At 43.6% G+C, this 20,188-nt stretch overlaps 5 protein-coding genes across 7 annotated transcripts; 3 read left to right on the top strand and 2 right to left on the bottom strand.

The window, feature by feature from the left end:
• Positions 1-1,093: 1,093 nt before the first annotated feature.
• RB195_010668 (uncharacterized protein) lies at positions 1,094-1,585 on the bottom strand (the record flags this gene model as incomplete). Its single annotated transcript, XM_064191779.1, has 1 exon — positions 1,094-1,585. The coding sequence occupies one exon, from the start codon at positions 1,583-1,585 to the stop codon at positions 1,094-1,096; it is 492 nt and encodes a 163-aa protein (XP_064049362.1).
• A 3,183-nt stretch (positions 1,586-4,768) lies between these two features.
• RB195_010667 (uncharacterized protein) lies at positions 4,769-5,311 on the top strand (the record flags this gene model as incomplete). Its single annotated transcript, XM_064191778.1, has 1 exon — positions 4,769-5,311. One exon carries the CDS (start codon positions 4,769-4,771, stop codon positions 5,309-5,311), a length of 543 nt encoding a protein of 180 aa, XP_064049361.1.
• A 477-nt stretch (positions 5,312-5,788) lies between these two features.
• On the top strand, positions 5,789-7,263 carry RB195_010666 (uncharacterized protein; the record flags this gene model as incomplete). Its single annotated transcript, XM_064191777.1, has 3 exons — positions 5,789-5,981; positions 6,037-6,262; positions 6,309-7,263. The coding sequence occupies 3 exons, from the start codon at positions 5,789-5,791 to the stop codon at positions 7,261-7,263; spliced, it is 1,374 nt and encodes a 457-aa protein (XP_064049359.1).
• On the top strand, positions 6,379-7,263 carry RB195_010665 (uncharacterized protein; the record flags this gene model as incomplete). Its single annotated transcript, XM_064191776.1, has 1 exon — positions 6,379-7,263. One exon carries the CDS (start codon positions 6,379-6,381, stop codon positions 7,261-7,263), a length of 885 nt encoding a protein of 294 aa, XP_064049360.1.
• A 446-nt stretch (positions 7,264-7,709) lies between these two features.
• On the bottom strand, positions 7,710-18,946 carry RB195_010664 (uncharacterized protein; the record flags this gene model as incomplete). 3 transcript variants are annotated; one of them, XM_064191773.1, is made up of 3 exons in its annotated part: positions 7,710-7,833; positions 10,318-10,468; positions 11,197-18,919. In XM_064191773.1, 3 exons carry the CDS (start codon positions 18,917-18,919, stop codon positions 7,710-7,712), a joined length of 7,998 nt encoding a protein of 2,665 aa, XP_064049357.1. The 3 variants fall into 3 exon arrangements, with proteins under 3 accessions (XP_064049357.1, XP_064049358.1, XP_064049356.1); XM_064191775.1 differs by lacking the exons at positions 7,710-7,833; positions 11,197-18,919 and having other exon boundaries at positions 10,423-10,842; XM_064191774.1 differs by lacking the exons at positions 7,710-7,833; positions 10,318-10,468 and having other exon boundaries at positions 11,027-18,946.
• Positions 18,947-20,188: the final 1,242 nt, after the last annotated feature.

The following is a 20,188-nucleotide window of genomic DNA, read 5'->3' as shown; positions in this document are numbered from 1 at the left end:
GAGTTGTGTTTGCCACACGGACCTTCGATCTCCTGACAGCTTCCAGACATCAGTAGATATGTCATCAAGACTGGTTGCCTTGTCCGGCTTCATTTTTGCGAGGGCAGCACTGATTTCGATGGCACTAATTGGTAAAACAGGACCCTCGACACTGGGAGCAATTGGGATGGGAGGATGGCAGAGCTCTCCATTACACAAGTGATTGTAGTACTCTCGCCACCTCTCCAGGATCTGACCAGAGCGGCACAGAACTCTCCATCAGCTCCCTTAACGATCTTGGTGTGCTCCATATCTAACCTTGAGCGGTAACACGCTCTGACTAAGCGATGCACTGCCCGCTCGCCTTCTCTGGTATCAAGCATGACGTATACACCCTTGAAGCGGTCCGACTTCGCCTTGAAGACTGCCTTTTTTAGTCTCCCTCTTCGCCGCTAGATAAGCATCACGATCTTCAGGCTGACGTGTCCTCCACCAGAGCTTATATTTGGACTTCTTTTCACGAATTGCCGCCTGGACGTCCTCGCTTCAAAACCACGTAGCCTTTTGTATACCTAGAGCGTCATACGCTTGACCGCGGAGAACACTCTGGTTTTCCCAGCGGTCAAGCGTATGACGCTGGAAGTAGACGACCACATTTCCTCCACAATACGAGTAGGGTGGGGAAGTGTAGATGGAGCCACGGATGCGGAGAATACCTCCTTTCGATCCCTCAGGTCCCACCATTTGATGCACTGTGTTTCAGTACTTCGATGTATCTTCCTTGGACGGAAGATTTCCAAGTACATGACGAGAAATGATGTTGGGTGGCAACATGGTCTGTAGAGATCTAGGGAGGGACTTTTGAATCCTGCAGAAGTCGGCGATCTTGTCGGCGCAACATCCAGAAATCTATTTGTGTTTTCCGACCGCCGCTGGCGCACGTGATCAAATGCGATTTTCGTTTCCGATGCTGCGTGTTAGCAATGATCAAGTCACTTACAACAAAATACTCCAGAATTCGCATCATGATTACGGGCTCCATAGCAGTATCCTCCGTGACAACTCTCGGACCCGTCTTTCCGAGAACCGACGTGTCTGCTGAAGTCTCCTCCGATTAGAAGTACTTCTTCGCTTCCCAGGCTTGGACATGCTGTTCCAGATCTTCCCAAAAGAACGCCTTTTCTTCTTCACCACAGCCCACCTGTGGCGCGTAAGCAGAGAAGACTCGCAATTCCACTTCTCCTGTGTCTACTTTTAGAGCCACAGTAGGCGATTCGATTGCCGATCCACTGTCCATTGTCGATGTGACGCTGTTTCCGAACGTCTCGTTCAATGTGACACCAAAGCCATTGCGATTTGACGTGCGGTGGTAGATGAGCTTGTAGCCATCGCTTAAGCGCCTTGACTTGGAGCCTTTCCAGCGAGTCTCCTGTACACAACATATGTCAACACCGCGTTTTCTGAGACTGTCTGCCAGTGCACGACTTCTGCCACTAAGCGTCCCAACGTTAAGTGTTGCCAGGCGCACTGGATGTTCTTTGCGATGGCGGACTAATTTCTTTGGCCGGCCCCGTCCTCTAGCCGGTAGCCTTCGCATATTTGTCATACTGCCTGGGCGGGGACAGTGCCCGTCGCTTCTGGGGGACGCCCTATCTTCTGGTACGCATACTACTAGACACTAGCAGTATGACTCGATCGACGGTGGTTGTCCTCGGTCGGCTTGTCTCGTTAGCAAGCTAGCAGCCTGGCACCGGAGTCGTTGTAGTACCTTCTCGCTTAGCTAGCCTGTAGCCTTGGTCCTAGGACCGGGCTACTATCCGGACACATTTATGGCATGGTTGAACCTGCCGAGACGAAGTCTCGCCACTGTAGCTAGCTGCCCGACGGCCAGGACCACGGCTGCGCCACTTTGAGACGTGAGGTAGGATTTGCAGCAGCCGATTGCGGTACCTCGAGACTAGAAATTGGAATATTGAGATTTAAAGCCCAACTGAAGGTCAGTTTTGTGGTCCATATAGTCATCAAAACCATATAGTTTCACCTACAAACAGGATTTCTGAGGGCTCTGAACACAAAGTATAATGATGGGACAAGATCAGAAGAACACGGCGGGTGACCGTGTTTTTCTGCATAAACTGACGTTGGGTGGAATAGCTCTTCTCTTCTGCGTCTTCTGCACCTGCATCGAGTGCACCATTACAGTCCACGCATCTTTGCCATCGAGAGACACAAGTTTACTTATTCCCGCTGCATAAAAGTCTGAGCTTTTGGGTCCTCGAACGTTCGAGGACCCCAAAGTGTTTTTCGGTATCATCTTGGATTTGGAAAATCTTACCTCTTAGGCAGTTGTCCAGATGCTTAAAAAAGTGATAGTCGGTTGACGAAAAGTCTGGCGAATATGGTAGGTGAGACAGAGTCTCGTAGCCTAACTCGTTCAACTTCAGCAGCGTCACCTTTGAAATGTGTGGCCGGGCATTATCGTGTAGGAGAATCGAACCCTTTCCGTTCACTAACACGGGGCGAAAAAGTTGGGGTTTCCGGTGCATTTCGTCCGGTTCTTTGCAGTACTCTGCAATCATGGTCTCGCTAGGTCCCATGAATCTGTAGTGGGTTACACCTGCAGCGCACCACCACACAATCACCATAGTGTTATTTGGGTGCATTTTCGGTTCCGGGAACTGCTAGAGAGCTTCACCCTTGTCCATCCTTGAGCAGGACGCTTCCTGTTGTCGTAAAGGATCCATTTCTGACCGCACATAAAAATGCGATCGAGAAATGGATCGTTCTTGTTGTGTAGCAGAAGCGTTGAGCAGATCTCGAAATTTTTTTTGGGGACTCGCTGAGTTCATATCGCACCCACTTGTTCAAATTTTCTTATCTTTCCAATTTTTCAAAATGGCGGACGACTGTTGAATAGTCCGGGCCTAGTTTTTAGGCAACCTTTCGTATTGTCAAGCGGATCATCTTCGATCAGGTCATCGTCAACTTTAAAAGGTCTTTATCTTCGAGCCTCATATCGTCACAACGAAACCTCTGGAACCAACGCTGCACAGTGAATTTAGTGGTGCTTCCCTGACCTCAAACAGCATTGATATTCTGAGCTGTCTCCGCTGGAGACCTGCCCAATATATGGAAAATATGAACATTTTATATTTTGTCTTGGTACTGACCAAATAGTGATCCTCCTTCAAAATCACATCAGCAATAATACCAACAACGAATTGCGCTACACTGTATGCGCTGTACTGCCTCTAATATCAGAGATGAGTGTAACCCGATAAAATTTGACGTGGCAACGAAAAACGTACACTATTTCTGCACCGACCTAATAATCAAATGCGGTATAGTTGCAAGAAGTATATTTATTTATTTATATTTATATGTGTGTTCAAGTTCATGTCTAGGTGAACACATTGTCCCCATGCCATAGAACGAATTGTGAAATAAATTTGAGCATACTTGTTGAAACAAATTGCTTTGTTTCTTTCATCATCGCTCGATATATATTTCGGTAGCTTGGTTAGAAGGGAATGCCAATAATTGGTCGCTTCGACTGAGCCGAACACGAGGTTGTTACAATCATTTATTCATGGGTGACGTTTCAGCAGTATCGCCTTCTTCAGAGTATGAACGTCTGAAATCAAACGTGACGACAGTACCACAATCAATATGGAAATATCAACAGAATGCAAATGGCCTGCAATAAACTTGGTGAAGTCCACGAGTAGTGAACTGTCGTCGGAGATCCCTCCTCGTTGATTGTTATAGGATAGTCATTTGAATTTTCGAAGTCCGCCATGGCCTGATCTCGTAGAATGTTCTAGAAGTCGCCCAGAATCGTAATTAAATGGGCTGTTTCCTCTTTAATTGTTCTAGTAAAGTTCCTATCAACAACAGGACCACACCAATGTTTATTATTGTTGCATTTTTTATTTTGTTTCTTTTGTGTAGGGTGCGGAGACTCTGGGGATCTTTGTCCTCATCGTTCTGATGAATAAATAGGTGGTTCAGTGAATCTTTGTTGCCAACCAGACGAGCACTCACGAGCATGGCGAAGTATATGCAATACATACAAGCAAGAGGTAATATAAGCGGGCATGAGCATAACTACTTGAGTTGCAGATGAGGTCACAATAAGTGACCATCATCGGTATGATGATATCTTTATTTCTCACGATCTGCGGTCACTGTGAGCAGCTTACGAATGCTTTCATTGAAGGATATCCCAAACTATTACGACAGCAATCGTAGGAACAAAGAGAACAGGAAACGAGTGCAAAAACATAGTCTGCGCGCTGGTGCAAAATTTTTTGCTGTAGTCATGCTGAATGCAGCTTCCATTACATGTCAGTATTATTTATAGTACGAAAAGTGAACATCAATAGACACAAGAAGCTTCGGAAAAGCACGGCTGCGGAGAAGGGGCCAAATTTGAGACCAGAAAAAGAGAAGATATATAAATAATATTTCCATTATAGTCCAAATTTGTTTTAGTATTAGTAACGTCCCACGGATCTCCCTCACTAGAGGGATCACAGATGGTTAGTCGCGAGGCTACGTGGCGCGTCTACGGGGGGCGGATAGGGGGCTAATCGTGGACCAAAAGCGACCCTGTGCTTGTCCAGAGACGCAGGTGAATTCAGGGGATGGACACCCTGTTTCTGCTGAGCCAGGACTGACTCATGACATCCTTGTATCCCGTACGTCGGTCCGGCCAAAAGCCTGCAGTCAAGTGACTGGGAGGTGCAAGGGAGGCGGCTTGGAGTCGCCTCCAACAAATAAGCTCCACATGTCCACTCCGGAAGAACGGAAGTTCTCCCAAAAACTCATGGGACTAGAGGCTTGCAACCTGCCCATGGGTTTTAAATTTTATGCAAAACACAGTGATAGAAGCGAGTTTCCTGATTCCGGAGGAAAGCCTGGTACGGTAACGCCAGGTAGGATGGGATTGCAGGAGTCATATAGGATACCGAAACGGAAAAGGACTAGGATGGCGATCTGTACTTATAACGCACGTACGCTTGCATCGGAAGCGGCCATCGAAGATCTGATGATGCAAGCCAAGAAGATCAAGTACGACGTCATCGGACTGACCGAGACGAGACGACGTCACCCTCTCAACGCCGTATATGAACCTGGAGAAGAACTGTTCTTAGGAACATGCGACAGTAGAGGTGTTTGTGGAGTTGGCATCCTCATCAACACGAGTATGGCAAAAAACATCGACTCTTTCGAACAACTTACGACCCGGACGACTGCGGATGAGAGGATGTGGTCCAACACCAGCTTTGACTATCTTCGTTGCTTACTCTCCAACATCTCCAAGCTATGAAGACGAAGAAGTCGAAGCTTTCTATATGGACCTGGAGAAGTTCTGCCGAGAAGATCATGCCTTCTACAGAGTCATAATTGGCGATTTCAACGCCAAAGTTGGCCCAAGAAGAACGCCTGAGGAACTTCACATTGGGACCCACGGCCTTCAATGAAATGAGCAGGGAGAGAGGCTCTCATCACCATCCATGGGAACTCGCAATTCCAGAAGCCCTCTTCTCTACACTGGACGTGGGAGTCACCCCGTGGAAAGTACCGTAATGAAATAGACCACATCATCGTCAATAAAAGGTTCTGCCTGACGGACTTCGCTGTTGTACCAAAGTTCTATACATGATCGGACCATCGCCTCCTCCAAGGGAGATTTTCCTTCACGAGGAAAGAAAAGAAAGCCGCCACCTTCAGAGGGCGAAATCCCAGAACTATCATTAACTGGGATCTCTTCGCTACACTAGCCGGCTTTTGGAAAGATTCCGCAATGGACAACATCGACGAAGAATATGAGCGGCTCGTTGAACACCTTCACGACTACGCGAACAAGGCTGAGAGTTCTAAAACCACCAAGAGACGCTTGTCTCTTGAAACTCTTGAGCTGATACGCCAACGTGGAGCAGCACGAGCTGCAGGGAACCAAGAACTCACGTCCGAGCTCGCAAGGCTTTTGCGGAGAGGTGATAAAGGAAGACCTTAAAGAGAGAAGAGCAGAAGTGCTGGCTGAAGCTGCAGAGGCGGGGAAAAACATCCGCTATGCCCGCCGAGACTTCGCCAGTCGCAAGACGAGGATGAGTGCTCTCCGGAACCCGAAGGGAACAACCATTGCATTGAGAAGGGTGATGGAGAAAATCATCTACGACTTCTACTCTGATCTCTTCCACTTGCCTCCTCACCATCTGAGCGAAGACGGACATGTCATTCCAGGGGTTCTCCCGTCCGAAATACGACATGTTATCAGGTCGGTAAGAAATCGTACGGTACCGGTCCCAACAGAATAAGACCAGAACACCTGAAAAACCTTCCGCCACTATTCATCAACATCCTGGCGAGGCTCTTTACACGTTACCTTTGCAAATGCAAGGTTCTGAAGTTCACGAATGCAAGGTTCCTAAACAGTGGAAGATCAGCAAGACCGTGTTTTTGTACAAAAAGGGAGACTCACATGACATCGGCAACTATCGCCCAATCTACTTGCTATCCGTCATCTACAGGCTCTTTACAAGAGTGATCCTTAATAAGATTGAGAAAGTATTGGATGAAGGACAGCCATGCGAGCAAGCAGGGTTTCGAAAAGGATTCAGCACGATTGACCACATTCACACTGTTTCAAAACTCATCGAGGTATCACGAGAGTACAGGATGCCGCTCTGTCTCACCTTCATCGACTTAAAGAAGGCCTTCGACTCAGTTGAGACGGAAGCGGTCGTAGAAGCATTGGACAACCAAGGCGTCCCCACTCAGTATATAAAGGTACTTCGAGAGTTGTACAGTAACTTCACGACCGGAATTTCGCCATTCTACAAGAATATCATCATTGACGTGAAGAGGGGGGTCCGACAGGGTGATATAATCTCACCCAAAATATTCACAGTCACCCTCGAGAACGCAATGCGAAAGTTGGAATGGGACGACATGGGAGCGAAGGTCGACGGTCGGCAGCTACACCATTTGCGCTTCGCTGATGACATCGTACTGATAACACCCAGCATCAGCCAAGCGGAACGAATACTGACCGAATTCGACGAAACCTGTGGATGCATCGGTCTTCAGCTGAACCTACAAAAGACGATGTTCATGCGGAACGGGTGGGTCTCGGATGCCCCATTCGCTCTCAACGGAACGAACATATCCGAATGCACCTACTACGTTTATCTGGGTCGGGAATTGAACATGATGACCCCGAGCTGGGCAGGAGGAGAAGAGCGGCTTGGGGAGCGTATAAGAGCAACGAGGATGTAGTGAAGAAAACCAGGAACACCCGGCTCCATGCTCACCTCTTCAACACCACCGTACTTCCTGCTTTGACCCATGGTTCGGAAACCTGGGCATTTCGCAAGCAGGAAAAAAAAACGCGGTGAGCGTCATTGAACGCGCAACTGAGAGTGTGATATTAGGAGTATCCCGTTTCACGCAAGTGAGGGACGGGATTCGAAGTTCTCTCCTACATCAGCGATCGAAGATTGGAGACGCCGCCGTGTTTGCCAAGGAAAGTAAAATAAGTTGGGCCGGACACGTGATGCGCTTTAACGACAACCGTTGGACCAGAGCCGTGAGCGACTGGGTTCCCCGCGATATTAAGCGCACTACAGGAAGACCGCCGACCCGATGGTCAGATTTCTTCACGAAGTCTTTCAAAGAAAACTGTGATGCTCTTCGCGTCCCACGCGAAAGGAGGAACCACTGGGCTACTCTGGCACGCGATCGGGACAAATGAAAGAATTACTGGTGCCTGCTCGACCAGTTCGAAGATCAACGGGAGTCAAGGTGATCAAGGTGAATGTAAGAACAAATGGAACAACGAGAAGAAAACTGAACAGAGAAAGAGTAAAACATGACAACTATGCGGTTACTTGATGTAATCGTCGTCAGCTGCATGTTAAGGATCGAAAAGTCTTAGCTCCAATTTCATCCCTTACTCGATTTGAAATTCGGAGATCATACTTCCTTTCTTTCTTGGATTAAAGGCATCACCCCACGAATTTGAGGTGGAGTATTCGTATACGGGATCGTAGATTATGAAGAGAAGGATGATTCCGTCCATTTCCTCCCAATTGCCGTGAAAAAACAGGCCCGGAAGATACGGCTTCGAGCGTTCCGGCGCGCTATTTTCCTATAACGAGTTTGATTTGAGCGCGCCAGCCCTGTGCACACGCGCATCTTCCTGGCCGTTTTTTACGCAATTAGGAAGAGATAGACTGAATCACCCCCCCCCCTCCATAATCTACTATGCCGTATACGAATACTCCACCTGAAATCCGTACCACCTCAGATTCGTGGGGTGATGCCTTTATAGTTTATTGTGATATTCTCCTCGTTTCTTTTGAGGTAAGAGTACGTGAAACATCGTAATGCAATCATTTCCTACCTTTCTCTAACCTTATTCTTTGAATTTCGAATTTTGAACCTTAGCATCTTCAATTTCGCGGCACGTTTGCATTTTCCAAGGGGAGGAGCCTCCCGCAGCCGGGTGTAAGTTTAGATACGAGTGCTTACACAAGAAGCATACCTCTTAAACGTGAATAAAGAGCAGTAATGTATCGAAAGTAAAGCTACGTTTACCTAAAGAACGACTCTGAAGAGACGACAGAAGCTGAATTCATACGTGAAAAGAAAAGAACGGGAGTTTGTAGAAGAAACACATCTCTTTAATATAAGCAACGTAGCAATAAGTTTGGAAAGGAGCAACAGCGTATCAAAAGTGAAGCGAGACTGTTGAGAAGAACGACAATAAAGAAACGACAGAAAATGAAGCAAGGACAAAGCTCTACATGTCTTCACAATTGCGAATAGTAAGCAGTAAAAGCTTACACCGTGGCTGCTCTGCCCCAATGTGGCTTGCCGCGACGCGGCCGCGGGAACAAAATCCGCCGACGTTGTGTGTTTTAGTGGCTTGTCCACCTGTTCTACTAATACATTGTCTTTTCGTGCACAGCAAATCGAGACTGGGGCGCATCAGCTTCACCGCAGTGTTTCCTTCATGATTAGTCATCCAAAAAGAGGAAGGAAAGAAGAAACCAGTTGCGCCAGACACACAGCTTTAACCTCCAAAATCGTATCAAAACTAACAAATCAGGACAATTAAAACCGACAGCTTGAGGTGAGGTAAGATATTTGGCGCGGTATGTTATATGCAGCGAATCTTGGGATTTCGGTCCGTATCGACCCCATGAATAGGTGGTTCAGTTGAAGGTTTATTTAGACAGAAAATCCCGCGTCATCAATGAAGGCTAAGTTATGTCTCTATTCATATCAAGCTAATAGTTACAACAATATCCACTTCCACATACGGTCTCATCTTAATCTACTTAAACGGTTGTCGGGTGGTCGCATAGCGGCATGCGGATTGGCGAGGTAGGGAGTCTTAACTAGAAGTATGTTGCGACTTCCTTTTGATTTAAATGGAAGTACTTGGAATGTGAATAGTGAGTGGAGTGGTCAGGGCCACCTCTGCTGTTTACTGTTACCTAGCACAGGTTCGCTAAGCTGTTGCTTCTAGAAGTAGTTCCTCTACTGAGAGCACAGATGTGTATTCAGTACCTACTAACGTTCATCTAATGTCTTGGACACGACATCGTAGGTTACTTTTTGAAATATGTGTAAAGCTGACACTGCTAGTTAGAACATGACATTATGAAATGTGTTAGCATGGGCCTGAGTTTGACAGAAAATTCAGTAAGTTTTCCAACTTTCAGGCTGCACAGTCCACTAATCTGCTGATAAATAATATCATATACTGAAGTCGTTCTTTGCTACATTCAATAATCGTTTGTCTGCAGTCATCTATTCAATCTCACTCTTAGAAATACCTTTTTTCTCAATTTTCTTTTTTATCTGTCTTTTCAAAAATGTGTGAACTTGCATTGTGCCTGAGTTTGAAAGATACACACTGGATGGCTATCCATGTCATTCTTCTATGTACAAACATGTTTCTTTCTTATATGATGATTTGAGGATGAACTATCCAAAACAAATTGAATGGGACAGAAATCGGAAGTTTGTGCACTTGAGTTTGTTAGCTCACGACAATATGATAATATGGGAATTGTATCCCAGAAGAATGCAGATGTAGTGGTTCAGTGGTTTATTATAAATGTTTATTATAGAATAATAAAAGAACACAGAACAGACAAGTCGGCTCTCTCGGCCAGAGGATCCACGAGTGCCACAAACGTGCCGCCTCCTTGCCATATGGTCGGCAAGGAGGCGAATATCGAATAATATAAACTATCAACATTGCATTATTAGTTATGGAGTTCCGAGATCGGAACACTCCGGCGACACAGCAAAAAATACCTCAATACATTACGAGAGAAAAGGTGTGTCGAACCCAGCGTAAGCTTGAGTTGACGAGCGGTGAGCTTGTAGTTGGGTTGGCGGAGACGAGTAGGGAGTTGACCATTAGTTGTGACGGCGTTTGTAGGGAACGACGGGACGACCGCGGCTGCTGCACAAAAGCGTGTTATGCGGTAACCCGCAATGCACGCAATTGACACCGCAGTCGTCTCTGCCATGTTTCTCTTTGAGGCAGCGCTCGCATAGAGCAAGTCTGGCTGCCTGCAGAGTTCTGGCGACAGCGTCTGGGAATCTGCTGCATCTAGCACTGTGATGCATGTCGCGGTTTTGTTCCAGTGTGCAAAAGGCACATGGAGATCGTGGCTCCGAGCGCTTAAGAAGTTCTAAGCAGGCAGATTCAATTACGTTTAGCTGACGGAGAATATTGTCCTGACTAGCTTCTAGGCGGTGAGCAAGCGCACGAATTGCGGCAGAAATAGGGGCAAAGGCGGGTGTCGTGTCCACTTCGTCGAGAAAGTCTTCCATATTGGTCACAGATAAGGATCCCAAACTATCCTCTACGGCTTTTTATACTGCTAGGTAAGCACCTCCCACCAGATTTAGCTCTCGTGTCGTCTTGTAATGGCTATATGCTGATTATTGCGTATGTTATTGAATATCATATGATTTGGATCTGTTCGATATAGCCTAGTTGGCTATGTTACGATTCTTATTTGCACAATGCATCACAGCACTTACCTGTATATGCGCAAAACAATTTTAGCACGGGAATTATTATGGAGACAACAGTTTTTAACATTGTAACGACAATTTTTATTAATAGTATAAGGATGGTGGGCCCTAGCACATAGGCGATCGTTATTGTTATTGCCATCGTACCTAGCGTTCCAAGGGCCAATTTCCAGTGTTCTTTAAGCACTTTCAGGAGTGGCTGAAGATCAGGTAGATCAAATTTTCCAAAGTACTCGCTTGCGTTTTCTTCACTATTTTCTTCGGAATAAACCTGACTTCGTTTACTTCTGGGATGGTACACAAGTGTTCCATGTAGATCAAATGTGATCTCACGCCCATTGCAGGACGTTTGGCACTTTTGCTGTATCAGAGCGTTACTAAACTCCAGGTATACTATATTGGATTTGTTCAATGGCCCACATTCGATGGAGAACACTTGAGATTCGCACTGGACAGTTGCCCAGGCATTAATACGAGTAATGCACGAGACTTTAACTTGTGCTCCTTCAAGGCAGTTATAACAGCCTTTTATTTCTTCAAATGTTATATCACAGGATTGTTCTATGATGTAATGCGCGCTGTTCAACATAAGGCTTGATTCAAGAACAATAGTGGTTTCCTGTTGGTGAGTATAGGCGTTGATATCTTCATCTTCTAACCTTATTTCTGTGAATGGTGTTCTGATGGGAAGTACATTTGTGATCTCTTTACGCAGGTTCCTAATAGAACCTAGTGGGCATTTGCATCCTCTAGGAGCCTTTAGATTTTCACAGGTACAAACCATGTGATTTTTGCATTTTGAAAATTCTTCTTTCGCTTGGATATATGACTCGCATTCCACAGGGAGACTAAAATCATTTGGCAACATTAGTGCCTCGTTTTCGGAAACAGCGAATCTTCTGTCCATTAGAGGAAAATGTGGTTTTTGAACTGAAACTGCGGTAATGGATAGCTCATCGTACTTGTGAGTGACATAGGGTGTTAGGATTATCGATTTTTCTTTTCCTCTGCTATACATCGTCATTTCAATGTCAACCTGCACAGTTGGCGTCCACTCCATGCAGCGCACTATTTCAAACACTGACTTACTTTTTGGTACTTGCGCCAGACGCAAGAATGAGCATGCTGGCATTGGGAGAAGACATCCACAGACAATACCGCCGCATGTTTCTTGACATGCAATGTATCCTGGATACTTTGAGGCCATATCTAATTCTGGAATAGTACTATTCGGGTACATTCTATTACAATAATTTTGTGTGCAGGATCCCATCTGAGCACATCTCGTGGTGCGAAAAAACTTGTGCATCGTGTCTCTTGTGAAGAAGAGTGAAAGTTTGCTGCAATTGAGTTTTACGCCGCTGTTTTTCATTCTTATCATACCCACTGTAGTATTTAAGTGGTTGATTTGAATACAGATTTCTGAATGAATTCTGTTAAAGAGTATTTCTTGTCTAAACTCGAATAGACATTTGCCTCTTGACGTGCACACCATTTCTGTGGTGTGCCTTGTGTAACCATGTTGACAAGCGAGTGTAGCACTTTTGAATGCTAAAGTGAACAAAGTGATTACTACTAAAGTGTTTGCAATTAGAGGAGAAGGTTTGAACGTACTCAGTTCGCACTTAACTTGTACATCAGTTCTTCTCCGCCTTTGTTTTCGGCATTTGCATATGGACCACGCCATACTAATCATTGCTGCGGGAATAGAGCACAAGATTATGGATACAGTAAGGATGGCGCCAAATGGCCAACAATGTGGATTTCCTAAGAGTGCTATACTCAAGATTGTTGAAGATGCTGCGCAAAATTCGTGACGCTCACATTTTTCGATCATTGTTATTACTTCGTTTATCAAATAGAAACGTATTTTTACCGTTACAGGCTTCTCCAATGGTGAGACAGGAAGAGTATGCCTAATTTCTTCCGTAACATTTTTGAATGACTTGCATTCATGATCAAAACACAACTCGAATTGTCCTCTAGGAGGTGTTATAAACACGATACCTTCGTTACAAGTAATACTGGTGTTTAGTTGCGCATTAGCAGGGTTGATTAGAAACAAGGATAACATTGCCGTTATTAGGCAGGATACTGTTGATCGAGCAGACGTAGGGGTCATCGATCTGTCGAGGTCTGTTTCAAATTCTCGAATGACGTCTAAAGCGCGAGATTTGGAGATTCTGGCTAGATGATTTCTACGATGAGTTGTTGTTGGGATATGGATGTCGTTATCCATGATCTCAAAGCTTCGTTCAACCGATTTTTGATTGTCTGGCTCTGAACGAATTTCTAGAGGGTATATTTTATTAACTGGTCTCTGCAAAATTTTGCGGCTAGGCATTAGAATTTTAGCGGACCTTATCATGCCGTCTGCGCTTCGAACTAAATCTTCTATTTTACCGTATACCCATTGTCCTCTGGGCAGTAATTCCTGTTCGACCAAAACAATTTCGCCGACCTGTGGGATTTTACTCACATGACGTTTCTGATTCAGTTGACATCTATGGCTGTCACGTAAAATAGTGAGATATTCAGTGTTCCATTTCTCCCAGAACTTTGTTGCAATGTTTTCTGAAGATGCAAGCGCTTCGTAAGCTTGAGCAGCTGTCTGTATCAACTCTGGCTCAAACGTAGGATCGTTTCTGAAGTTGGATATTTCAGAGTTTGGAATTGAGAATTTTAAATTTCCTTGTAGAAAATCAATAGGTCTGAGTGGAATTTCAGAAAGATCAGTTGCTGAGAGTTTTGTGAGTGGACGTGTATTTATAATTGCCTCTATACGAGTGACTACAGTAGTCATCTGTTCAAATGAAAGTTTCTTTCTTCCAACTGACTTTTGGAAACTTCTTTTCACAGATCCAACAAGCCTTTCCCACACACCACCCATCCATGGAGATGCTGGTGGGTTAAAAATCCATTTAATGCCTTCCGAGGCACAGTGATTCATTACTGAATTCCCTGTTGTTTCATCACTTTCGAACAACTTTTCAATTATTTTCTGACCAAGTTTGAAATTTGATCCACAGTCTGTTCTCATTAAAAGAGGTACACCTCTGCGCGATACAAATCGAATAAAACTATTGAGAAACGCCCCTGTGGTGAGGCTTTCTACCACTTCTAAATGGATTGCTCTGATTGCAAGGCAGGTGTAGAGACATATAAACATCCTTTCATTCCTGTTGGATAGGAATGGTCCCATGAAATCACATCCTACGTTTTGAAACGGTTTGCTTATTGTCACCCTATCTGATGGTAGTGGTGGCATCTCTGGAGCTCCAAAAGGCATGCCTTGCCATTTCTTACAAATAGTACAATCTTTTAGGTACTTCTTAATTGCTCGTGATGGCTGCGGAATCCAATATTTCTGTCTAGCCAGAGACAGTACGTGATCTTTGCCACAGTGAGCATTGTTGCAATGCAAGTCTATAATAATGAGTCTAGCAAGGTCAGAGTCATTATCGATATAGATAGGCATTTTTGCATCTAAAGGTAGATTTGCATTTCGAATTCTTGATTTGTATCTTATGATTCCATTTTCATCCTTTACGATTATTTGGTTCGGAAACCGTTTTTGCAGTTTTCTCATATTGACATTCCTATGAAATGATGCTATGATTAATGTCTCACTTAAGCGCATCTCTTCGCATTCAATTAGCGAGTCCGGGTCAAAGCGCGAGATTGAAGATGTTGCAATTGATGTCAATCTGGTAGTATTACATCGATTGATCCATTTGTGCAGTACTTTCGCAACTCTAGATACAGTTCGTAACGCTGTCTTGAAGCGTGAAAATCTCGATAGATCTACAAACATTGAGTTCGCATTATCATTATTACTCTCAGACTCTTCAACGTGGGGATTTTGAAATGTTTCCATTTCCTCCATAATTTCTTTTCCGTTCAAAGTATCGATAGAGCGTAGTTTCCAGCTACATGGCTCTTGAGCTAGCCATTGTGGCCCTCTCACCCAGATATGTGAGCCGAGTTGAGATGATGTAAGACCTCGCGTCCCTGCATCTGCTGGATTGTTGTGTGTTGGAACATGGAAAAAGTTCACGGAAATGCCTTTGCTCTCAACCTGAGATTTAATTTTTTCAACTCGGTCTTTCTGATTGATTATGAAAGCTGGAAGCTTTCGAGAGGAATTAATCCATTGTAGAGCAATTTCACTATCAGTGACAAGATTGAAGTGATCTATATTGTGATCAAGATTTTCTAAGATACTCTTTCCCAATCTCATTCCAATAACTATTCCAAGCAATTCTAACCTTGGAGTTGTTTGCCGGCATTTTTTGGGAGTCAACTTTGACTTTCCGCTAATCAATTGCGTGACCTCGTTAGTGTCATTATGCCGCAAGAAGGCGCAACTTGATATAGCAAGATTGCTTGCATCACAAAATATCCATAAGTCTGTTTTTGAAGTGTGAAGATTTCGCACTTCTGTGAGAATTGACCTGGGGATGCTGATACTTGCACCATTAATATCTTTGCAGATGGAGTTCCATCTACTAGTCATCACTGGATTAACATAGTCATTCCACTTAATTCCGGTGTCGTAGATTTCTCGCATTAGCGATTTCAACTTGATAAGCAATGGTGCAGTTACACCTATAGGATCGTAAACAGAATTTATTATACTAACCACATCTCGCTTAGTGAGTGATGATTTCGGCGGAATATTTACTTTCACGTTAAACTGATCAGTTTCTGTGTTATATTTAACACCTAAGAATTTGATATCACCAGAAGGTGATCTGTCTTTCTCATGAATTCCTTCATTTACTGTCTGAGAATTTGACACATATTCTCGTAGGTTCATACCAATTTCCCTGAAGAGATTTTTTGATTCGACATACTTCTTTAAAGCTTCCTGCTCAGTTGCAGCTGTCAATAAAATATTATCAACATAAATGTTTCTTGCTATTTCATGTGAAAGTGGGGTATTCTTTGCATTTAAGTAAGCAAGAATTGCTGTATTCAATATGCTCGGAGATGCGGTAACGCCGAATGGCAAACGGTTAAATCTGTAAACAACTATGTTGTCCTTTGTCGGCATGCGACTGATGTCTTTGACCCACAGAAAGCGACAAAGGTCTTTGTGCTCGTTTACGATTCTGATCTGAGTGAATGCAGCTTCGATATCGCACGTTAATATAAACTTGCTAATTCGACTGCGAATAAGGATATCATGAATTTTATTAACGAAAGATTCACCGGTGTGAATTATATCATTTAATGATAGTTTACCTCTTTGTTTCGAGGATGCATCAAATACGATTCTGAGAGGTTTCGTTTTTGAAGGTTTCCACACTCCGGAGTGTGGCATATAATAGGTGCCAGCCGTGTTTTTGACTGGTTCATGTACCTCTTCTATTATGGAATCTTTGAGGTAATCATTGAATATTTTGCTGTACCACGACCTTTGCTCTTTGTTGGTGGCCAGCTGTCTCTGTAAGGACTCGAGCCTACGATATGCCATCGCATAATTGTCGGATATATCGATTACGTTGTCCTTAAGAGGAAAGGGTGCAGTTATAACACTGTTTTTAAATGATATAGTTTTCGAGTACTTTTCAAAATACTCAAATGTTTTTTCATCATTTGAAAATTCATTGGTGGAAATTCCTAATCCATCCAATTCAAAAATCTTCTGAAGTATATCTGCTTCACTTGGCTCCTGAACGAGCGTAAGACTATGGGTAATTTCTTCGCCAGTTACATTTACCGCACTTGTACTGCGACCATGAAGAGTTGGACCTACTAATGTTCTGGCAACATATAGTCCCGACGGTAGTTTTGTTCTAGTGCTACTCATAACAAATTCGTAGTAGTAATCTAATCCAATTAGAATTTGTGGATTTTGGTGTTCACCACTCAATCTTGGATTGGACAAACAAATATCGTTATCTTGAAGAAACTGTTTATCTTGTTCTAAAAGATATGCAGAACGAAAACCGTTAGTTATCACGGGTTTTGTTTGAACCGTTAGATAAATCTCTTTTCCAAAAACTGTAGAGATTTTCAATGGAACGAAGAACGTTTTAAATTTCTCAGTATGTCCACCAATACCAGACATGGTGCATATTTCCGTTTTTTGCCTTGGGAGTCCAAATTCCTCTGCTGTACGTTCGTTTATTATAGTTCTCTGCGCACCAGTATCAAAAAATATGAGAACTCGCTCATATTGGCTTGTTTTGTTATTCCACATATTTGCTTCAGCAGTCATTAGCACTACTTGGTCTTTTGTGGTATTGTCGTTAGAATCGACTTTCACGAAAGAATCGCTTTGAATTGGATTTTCAGTACGTACATTCGAAGTTCGATCTCGTTGACGAACGTCATTGGAGGTGCGATTGCGCAATCCGGCGTTATTCCCTCTTGTTTCGCCAGTAGGGGGTCTTCTGTTGTTTGTTGCTGCATCGTTGCCAAAGCGCAGTCGATTTTGCTGATTTGTTACATTCTCGGATGATCTTGTAAAACATAAGCTTTGATGATGCATCCTTCCACAGTGGGGACAGTTTGGTCTACTACACTGATTACTTTTGTGCTGGTCGCTGAAGCATTTCCAACAGCGACTGGAGTTAATCACAACGTTTCTCTTTTGTTGGATATCTGTTACGGTTCTGCAATTATGAGCAGAATGCTCAGAGCTGTCACAGAAAATACACTGCCTATCATTTTTTCTTGTCTCTGACCTATGCAGAGTTTGGTTTCTTTTTATTTCTGTGTTTTCGGTCTTAAAACGACCTTTTAATCTTGATTCAACGAATTTTTTAGCGTTGATCTCTTTTTCGAGTTGCTCCATTACGTTTTCCACTTTCACATCTTCCATTTCTTGGATAGATATAAGGACATTTTTCACAATATTGTACGGAAACTTCTCTAATATTCTTTCTGTCCACATGGCATCTTGTGTATTGGGTATATCCTGGCCCGCCGATACCATTTGGTTAATCAACATTCTTATTTTGTCAAAAATATATGTGCAATTCTCGGCATTGTTCCTCGCACATGGAAGATCGATTAGTTTTTGTACGATCTTTGCTCTATTTATAGGTTTGTTACCATATTTTTTCTTTATAGTTTCAACCATCCATTTATAATTCTGGGGAATTAATTGTATCCCTTTGATGGTCATTTCCGCTCTTCCTCGAAGACTATCTTTGAGAAGAAGCATTTTCTCAACTGTACTCAGTACTTTATTTTGGTGTACCAAGGTTTCATAGACTGCCCAGAATTCTGGAAATTCTTCTTCATCTCCCCAAAACCTAGGAAGTTTCATTTGATTTGGTTTGAGGGTTCTACATATGAACTCTTCTTCGATCGCCTCTCTGCTGGTATCAGAATGATCCTCTGACAGCCATATTGCGTCATCTGGGCTGAAGGTTTCGTCATTGCTTTGATCTGTTGCCGTTTTGCCACTTCCCGTTTGTGACGATCGATTATTTGCATCTTCAAAATGTGTTGCTATTCGTTGGTTTCTATGTAATTTTATTCCCAACTTCCTTGCAAATTTATCAGCTTGACTTGCTGCTTCTGTGGCTCTTGCTTCTAGCATGAATATCATTTCATTTGCTCTTGCCATGATATCAGTGAATTTTGTTTCACTTTCAATTTCCTCGATTTCTTTTTCGAGGTCCTTTTTGTTGCTTTTTGTTTTGGAATCATTGTATTCCATCTGCAGTTTGTCTATCAGTGACTGCAATGAGTTTCTACTCTGTTCGATAGTTTTTATACTACCTTTTATAAGGTTGGTTGAGGTCAAATATGCCTCAAACATCTCCTCATCTGACCCATTTGGGTTACACTCTTCTTTGTAGAGTGAAAATTTCTCCAGAAGTAGCTGGAGGGTTTTGGCGCTATGGGCCATAGGTTTTCTATGGAAAACCAGAGACATCTTTCTCGATTTTGCACAGCTAGGGGCTTGCTGTGGGCAGCTGAGGGGCTTGCTGCACTTTTACGGCACTTTATTTGGCCGATGCACCAGAAAATTGTGCACGTGAGTTTGTTAGCTCACGACAATATGATAATATGGGAATTGTATCCCAGAAGAATGCAGATGTAGTGGTTCAGTGGTTTATTATAAATGTTTATTATAGAATAATAAAAGAACACAGAACAGACAAGTCGGCTCTCTCGGCCAGAGGATCCACGAGTGCCACAAACGTGCCGCCTCCTTGCCATATGGTCGGCAAGGAGGCGAATATCGAATAATATAAACTATCAACATTGCATTATTAGTTATGGAGTTCCGAGATCGGAACAGTTAACACAAATATAAGGCTCGAGAATCTCTGAGACGAACTTATTTTAAGTGGCCGTCAAATTGTAAAATCTGAAAACTGATAAGTAAATAAATTAGTATTACGATTTCAAAATTGGGCCCTAACTAAGCAATTCGATTCGTGAAAATTCGAAAAATTTCATAAAAACTAATGATGAGAATTTAGATTCATGAAAACAAGAGGCAGAAATGAAGGTTCTAAGAGATTCCTGGAGTTTCCCCTGGACCTGGCAACTCCGGGAATGGGAAACTCTTTAGTATAGAAGCTCTCCAGTATCTTGTTCAAGAAACCAATCAGTTCAGTTGGCTCTAAACAACGGCGTCCTTTTTTCAACGTTTTCTGTGAGCGCAGAGGTATACAAGATTATATCGCTGACTATGTTCGTACACTAGCTGTCATAGGAACCTCTAGGGAAGAGTCTTTAGCAAAGAATAAAGTTACGAAGTTCCGAAGATATAAATCCGAAGAGAACAGACGAGTACCCTGGCTGAGGAAATTTAACAAGTATAGTTGGGTCAAAACGACATGAGGCACGGACAATTGCGTAAACGGCTGCGTTCGAAGCGGCGCGATGGAGCGTAGCGGTTGGGTTGGCATAAGGATCGCTACCGCCACCCATCTTTGTTGTTCGCCATGGTTCCACCTCGATTTGAGAGGCTGCCTTCACCCCACCGCTTCGAGCGCAGCCGCTTACGCAGCTGCCCGTGCTTCATGTCGTTTTGACCCGACAATAGCTCACCTTATTGCTTTGATATAGCTTCGAAATTTTCTAACTTCTCGGCGAGTTCATAAGGAATGCTCGCAAATACGCACTCTCTTCACGCTTGTGATGGAGCCCAAGGTATAGTCGGGTC

This window comes from Necator americanus, chromosome III (genome assembly GCF_031761385.1).
Source record: "Necator americanus strain Aroian chromosome III, whole genome shotgun sequence".
Taxonomy (NCBI): Eukaryota; Metazoa; Nematoda; class Chromadorea; order Rhabditida; family Ancylostomatidae; genus Necator; species Necator americanus.
The sequence above is the reverse complement of the archived record's forward strand: the minus strand, read 5'-3'. Positions and strand labels throughout refer to the sequence as shown.